This window comes from Vicugna pacos, chromosome 6 (assembly GCF_048564905.1).
Source record: "Vicugna pacos chromosome 6, VicPac4, whole genome shotgun sequence".
Classification (NCBI taxonomy): domain Eukaryota; kingdom Metazoa; phylum Chordata; class Mammalia; order Artiodactyla; family Camelidae; genus Vicugna; species Vicugna pacos.
Window position 1 is genome coordinate 33268297 of NC_132992.1, and position 7139 is coordinate 33275435.

The 7139-nt window shown below is 40.1% G+C and overlaps 1 protein-coding gene across 2 annotated transcripts; it reads left to right on the forward strand.

Annotated features, from left to right (window-relative positions):
* NGDN (neuroguidin) lies at window positions 1-6925 on the forward strand. 2 transcript variants are annotated; one of them, XM_006217247.3, is made up of 11 exons: window positions 3-49; window positions 384-443; window positions 1064-1135; window positions 4088-4225; window positions 4467-4551; window positions 4636-4688; window positions 4940-5063; window positions 5149-5317; window positions 5962-6118; window positions 6262-6319; window positions 6759-6925. In XM_006217247.3, the coding sequence occupies exons 1-11, from the start codon at window positions 38-40 to the stop codon at window positions 6776-6778; spliced, it is 948 nt and encodes a 315-aa protein (XP_006217309.2). In that variant the 5' UTR covers window positions 3-37; the 3' UTR covers window positions 6779-6925. The 2 variants fall into 2 exon arrangements, with proteins under 2 accessions (XP_006217308.2, XP_006217309.2); XM_006217246.3 differs by lacking the exon at window positions 6759-6925 and having other exon boundaries at window positions 1-49; window positions 6262-6725.
* Window positions 6926-7139: the final 214 nt, after the last annotated feature.

A 7139-nucleotide genomic window follows, 5' to 3' on the forward strand; every position in this document is an offset into this window, starting at 1 on the left:
AGGAAGTACGTATCCGGAAGGGGCGGGCTTTGTGAAGATGGCGGCGGCGGTAAGTGCAGTGTGTTTGCTTCCTTGGCTTGCTATTGTGGATGTTTCTTTTCTCCTCAGTGGCTCCCGGCAGATTATTGGCGTGAGGAAAGGGTGGCTATGAAAGTAGCTCCAGGGAGGCGTCCTCCCTGCCACAGCGGGGCAAAAGCAGTAGTAGGGAGATGGGACTGGAATTAAGCCGCTTCTTTCCAGTAAACCAGAGGGGCTGGCCGGCTGTGAGGCGAGGCTGCAGGTGCACCGGAGTGGGAAGGCCGGAAGTGTGGGTTGTCTGAAGGAGACGGTCCGGTTTATAATCCTGAGGAAAGAATGTTTTTTCTGTACTCTTCCTCCCATAGGAGGTGTTGGAGTCAGACCTGCCAAATGCCGTGGCCCTTTTGAAAAATCTGCAGGAGCAGGTAAGTAATGGCACCCCTTTGGAATAGATTAGTCACGGCTCAGCTTTGACTTTGTGTACCTCACCTCTAAACTTTGGCGATTTGGGGGTATATATTTGAATGACCAAATACCATGAGAGCAAAATGACTTAATGAAAACCTTTTCAGGCTACAATACAAAGTAATTGATTTCTGCATCCAAAGGATACGGAAAACTCCAGAAAGAAAGCATCTGAGTCAATTTCCTTTATTCTTATAGCTAAGGAAACGGGTGGTGGGAAGGGTGGTATGACTTGCCCTTTGGATGCTAATATATGTTTATATAGTTGTGTGCATTCCAAGTTCGATCATTACAAAGCTACAGTGCTCTCATCATCTTTGTCCCGGTTCCTATCCCTTTCCCGTGGTTTGGTAAGATGGTTTCTTTAGCTTAAAGAAGAAGTGGAAAATTTTTTCAGCCTTTTGAAGAAGTTTCAGAAACATCTCTCCTATACTTTCCCAGAACTGGAAAGAAGATAAAGATATACTTTAGGCAGTGTTTCAGATAATTTTTAGGTAAAATTGTTTAGCTTTTGCCCTTTGGAGCTCACAAAGATGACTTGATGTATCCTAGTCAGTGGTTTTATTTGGATTAATTTCAGGTGATGGCTGTCACCACACAAGTGCAAGCTCTGACCAAAAAAGTTCAAGCTAAAGCCTATCCTACAGAGAAGGTAAGACATACTTGAAGGGTAGGCATCCCCTGACTTGATGTTCTCAAAAGTTTTTCATATATTTATTAAGCGTCTTGTATGTCCTGAATGCTCCAGTTTCTGTGCTGAAGTCCAGTAGAGAAAACAAGTGAAAGCAATAAGTTTAAGCGGTAGCAGTCATGATGGGTCATGAGCAGCTGTGCAAGCTGAGGAGCAAGATTAAATAATCAGAGAAGTAAGGGAAGTCAGGGAAGGCTTCTTAGAGGAGGTAACAGGATTGTGAGGTATAAATAAGAGTCAGAGAGACAGAAAAAACATGTGCAAAGGCACAGAGACCTGAAAGCGTGGTGGTATTCTGGGAAAGGAGGTAAGTTGTTTAGTGTGATTGGGTGCACATTTGAGGGGGAGGCGGCTGGTAGGAAATCTAAAATGCTGTTAATTGAGGACATACTGTTTATTTTACATACTAAGAAAAAAAATGCTACTTGTTAATCTGTGACATAAATGCTAAGATACCATTGATTTAGAGATGTATCCTGACTTTAGAGATGTTAAAATAGGAAAATGATATGTATCTTAAAATTAAATATGGTAGTTTTCAAATTAAGGTCTTGTAGAACCTTCTCAGGGATCACTGGGTGTGGGGCAGTATAGAAGGTGTCTGAATCCTTCATACTTGCCTGAACTGGAAAACTTAGGTGTTACCTGTTTTTTATATTAACCTTGTGTCTTAAGGTATTATTTAAGCAAAACATTCCATAGGTCAACAGAAGTATGAAATTTATTATAGCAGATTAATAAAAATCATTGAAGGATTTTTAAGCATGAGGTTTACAGCAAAATTGTGCTTTAGAAAGATAGCTAAAGAATTTTTAATATATCCTTTTTTTTCTTTCTCATCATTTTTCTATCTTTTCCTTTTTCATCCTCCTTTGTCTTTCTCTCATACATCTGTAATCCATTTTAACCTTAACAATGCCCGAGCATGTCAAAAGAGCCTATTTCTCAAATTCTTGGCCGTCTTTATTCTGGATATCATGCTTTTATCCATTTTAATGCGTTTTTGAGATGGGCTGCCCACATGTATCTTAGATCACTGTATATTTATTCATTAAACAGATATTTATTAACTTGCAGGATCAAAAACTTTCAGTAGGTTCTCTACAGGTTGCAGAGTGTTTTCACATTATCTTATTTGAGCCTCGTAATGAAAAGTTTGGAGACAGGAAGGAAATACTGTACATATTATAGATGAGGAGACTGAGGTCATAATTTACCCCATATTCGACTACTAAGTACCTAATTCAAAAGTTAAACTCAGTTTGTCTGTCTTTAAATCCTTTGCTCATCCACCTGTACCACACGAGTGTTGACCTCAAGAGCTTAGCATGTTGGTTTAAAGATACCCAGGGCTTGGGTGTTGGAGTCAGACTAAAAGTTTGAATCCCAGCTCTACTCCTATTACTGTGTAGTCTTAGGCAGAGTATTTAACCTGTCTGAAATAGGTCTTCTGAGGGCTGTGGACTTTATTAGTTTTGTTTTATGCAGTCATGGTGACTTTTTTTTAATAACTGTAACTTAAGTCTGCTTACGCTCATTACTTTCTTTTATTTAAATGCATAAACTTATATAACATTTGCTTGATTTTATGACTGTAAGTATAATTCACTTTTAATTTGAGGAAGTTTGGAAGATACATAAAATCACAGAGAATTAAAAACCAATATAATCATCATTCTGAGATAAGTACTGGGGTGTATTTTTTTTAATTTCTTTTATTATAAGTACATATTTTCAACATAGATGGAAATTATCATCATAGATTATCGTACTAAGAGATTATCATACTAAGTGAGTCAAACAAATATATGATATTACTTATATGTGGAACCAAAAAAAAAGATGCAAAGGGACTTATTTACAAAACAGAAATAGACTTACAGATATAGAATACAAACTTAGGGTTACCAAAGGGGAAAGTAAGGGCAGGGAAGGATAAATTAGGAGTCTGGGATTAACAGATACACACTACTTTATATATAAAGTAGATAAACAATAAGGACCTACTCTGTAGCACAGAGAACTATATTCAGTATCTTGTAATGACCAAATGGAAAAGAATCTGAAAAAGACTATACATACACACATATATGTATATATAAACTGAATCATTTTGCTGTACACCAGAAACTACCACAAATATTATAAATCAACCGTACGTCAATTAAAAAAAAGTAATTGTGCTTGATGGAAAACCACTCTTCAGTATAAGCACTCTGTTTCTTCCATTTCCTCATCTCAGTCCCAAGGGGTAGCAGTTGTTAATTGCATTATCTTCCAGGCATTTTCATACATATATATATAAATGTGTGTATCATACTCCTTCTCTTAATTAGAACCACGTTATTCACACCCTCTACATAGTGTAAAAAGTGTGTTGACAGAGAATTAAGTCCGTGTCAATTTGTATAGATCATTGTTTTCACCTGTATCATATAAGTATTGTAAGGGAATAAAATCAGTAATTGTTTCGGTTAAATTGAGTTTCAGTGCTGTATGGAGATATTTTTGATTGTCACAACTTGGGGGATGGCATCAGAAGGTAGAGGCCAGGGACGTTGCTGCACGTCCTCTGGTGCCCAGACAGCATTCCACAATAAAGAATTCTCTGTCCCCGGATGTCAGTATCTCTGAGTTTGATAAACCCTGCTGTAGTCATTTTGGGGGATACTTCACTCATTTTCCTGCTCTTACTGTCTTCTGGTGATTCTCTGAGCTTTGTTTCTTTCATGTTAGTATAATTTTCTCTGTGGCCATTTTAGGTACAGTCACTTCCTTGAGACTACTCCAAATACCTTATATGAACTGACTGGGAAAAACTTGACTTGGAAAAAATTATTTTGTTTGCTCTAGGCTTTCCTTATTCTCTGGTTAAAACTGAATTTGCATCTCTTACTGTTTGTTTCACCTCAGGGTCTCAGCCTTTTGGAAGTGAAAGATCAGTTGTTGCTCATGTACCTGATGGATCTGAGTCATCTCATCCTGGACAAATCCTCAGGAAGGTCTCTTCAGGGACATGCTGCAGTTTTGAGACTGGTGGAGATTCGCACGGTATGAAGCATTTGGCATCTTAGAGTTCCAGGTTTCTAAATCCTGAACTCCAGGGTTGTCACACATTAACTCTCATTTAAGTGGGTGTTCTCATGTTTAAGGAAACCAAATGGAAAAAAAAATTGTCTTTATGTGCTCTACTTTGTGTATATTTTAGTTGCTTTATCTGGAAGCTTAATAGTGGGACTTTGGTGTGTGCTTAATTGTGGGGAGGAAATGTAATCCTGTTAACCACTTACAGGTTTTGGAAAAGCTTCGTCCTTTGGACCAAAAACTGAAGTATCAAATTGACAAACTGGTCAAGACTGCAGTGACAGGCAGCCTCAGTAAGTGGGGGAAGCTATGAGGTGATGTGGGGACCATTCATGAAGTTCCAAATCTTGTAAAATTCCTTGGGTCTTGTATTTTAGGTGAGAATGATCCACTCCATTTTAAGCCTCATCCCAGCAACATGATGAGCAAGGTAAGAGGTTGTATTATCCCGATTTTCCTGAGGAGTCGAAGCCTGAATGAGCCTTGTGCTGATCCTGGATCGCCTGGGATTCTCTTGTTTCTGTTGATTCCCAGCTTGTGCCTTAGCATCTCGAGTATGAGATTTTCCTTCCTCCCTTTTGTTCATATTCCCACCTCTCCAGGATGTTCCAGCTTTGGTTTTTCTTATGACTTATTTGACTAACACTTCCTGAGTTTGTGGACATTACATTCCTTTTGTAGTTGAGCTCTGAGGATGAGGAAGAAGATGAAGCAGAGGAAGGCCAGTCTGGGGCCTCAGGGAAGAAATCTGGAAAAGGGACAGCTAAGAAATACGTTCCTCCACGCTTGGTTCCAGTGCATTATGGTATGAACCTGGGCTGCTGCCCCTCAGTGTGAATTGTGTGTCTCTTCTCTATTCTGGGATAACCCTTGCAGATTTTTATCCACAGATGAAACAGAAGCTGAGCGGGAGAAGAAGCGCCTAGAACGAGCCAAGAGACGGGCATTGAGCAGCTCTGTCATCCGGGAACTAAAGGAGCAGTACTCAGATGCTCCAGAGGAAATCCGTGATGCTCGGCACCCTCACGTTACTCGCCAGAGCCAGGAGGATCAACACAGGTTTGAGTCCTTGCAGTTAGAAATTGTTAGCCATGCTATAGAGACCTGGCCTTTTGCTTTGAGTCAATATGATTAAGTCTGCCAAGAGAATCCACATTATCTAGAAAGTGGAGTGCAAAACTCGAGGTGACAGTTTCTAAGAATTAGGGGTTTGAAGTACAGAGTAGGAACTGGAGGGACAGTGTTTTTTTTTCCCCCAACTGTTCAGGCTGAGCAAATGCTACATGGAGAGGAATATATGCAGTTTCACCTAGTAGGGCTTTACAACTGTGTATTTCGCTATCACAGCTCTTAATTTTGTGCAGAAGGCAAGAATGTCAGGGGTTTTGGTGGTGGTTTTTTTTTAAGGGGGGAGGTAATTAGGTTTATTTATTTATTTTAATGGAGATACTGGAGATTGAACCCAGGACCTCTAGCATGCTAAGCAGGCACTCTACCCCTGAGCTACACCCACCCCGTCAAGAACATCAGGTTTGTTTGTTTGTTTTTGTTTTTGTTTTTTATTTGATGATGATGATACCATGACATTCTTGAGAACTGTCTGAACCAGGGCTGAATAAACCCCTGGACCCAGGTTCTTGGCTGCAGCTTTCTGCCTCTATGTACTGAGCATGCTAGAAATAGTGTCTGTATTTCTTTGGCAGGATTAACTATGAGGAGAGCATGATGGTGCGCTTAAGTGTCAGTAAACGGGAGAAAGGACGACGAAAACGAGCAAATATCATGAGCTCCCAGCTTCATTCCCTCACGCACTTCAGTGACATTAGTGCTTTGACAGGAGGAACCCCTCATCTTGACGAGGTGAGGTTGTGATACAGTGGTGGGAGGTGACCTTCATGCTTTCAGCTAAATGGATGTGGGGCTTATTACCATGAGGAACTTGGGAAGGTACACTGCCACTTGGAAGGCTCCTGCCATTCCTTCATTTCTCCATGTGTCTTCAGGATCAGAATCCTTCTAAGAAGCGGAAGAAGATACCTAAGAAAGGTCGGAAGAAGAAAGGTCAGTCAGTGGTTTGGGTGATCAAGTGCAGGATGGGGTTTAAGAATTGGGATGCCAGCTTTGGATTTGCCATCCTGGGTCTTACCATTCCCTATAGTATCTCTTCCATACTGGGCATTAATCTCTTTAGAGGTGGGCCTTTATTTTTTTCTTTGCCAAGCTGAGAATCAGCATCATTCACAAAAGAGATTCCTGGATTCTGTCTCTTAAGGTCTCACAACTCCTGTTCAGTCTTCCTTAAACTATCAAAATGTCACTAGAAGGAAACATCGCATTTCAGTTTCGTTCCTCCTGTTTGTCTTTTGTCCTGGGAGGATGTAGAGTATTGGCAAGGGTTCCCACTCCTGTTGAGCCCTTCTCTCTAGATGTCCTTTTTTTCCTCTCCCTTCAGGCTTTTCTGACTGTCCTTTGCCTCATTTTTGGTTTCCTTTCCTTTCAGGTTTTCGGAGGCGGCGGTGATTACGGGTGTGCATATTTATTTTTTTGTTATCCTGGAATACTTCTAATTCTACTGTATGTAGGTTTTTCCTTGGAATTCATTAATTGTTTGCTCTGAACATGTGGGAAGATCTTTATTAATAAAATTGATTTTACGTACAAAGTGAAGCCACTTTTGCACATGTATTATATGGCTGGAATTCCTGGGTATGGGGTATTGTTGGTGAGAGGAAAGATGAGATTTTAGGGGGAATAAGAAAGTTTGGCTTTACGGGGTTTTCTTTGAGAATGTATTTTCCCCAGAAACTAGAAAATGGTTATTTAACCAAAAAATGTTGAGAGATTAGAATAGTATAGTCCACTCTTTCAACCCCATGTTGCC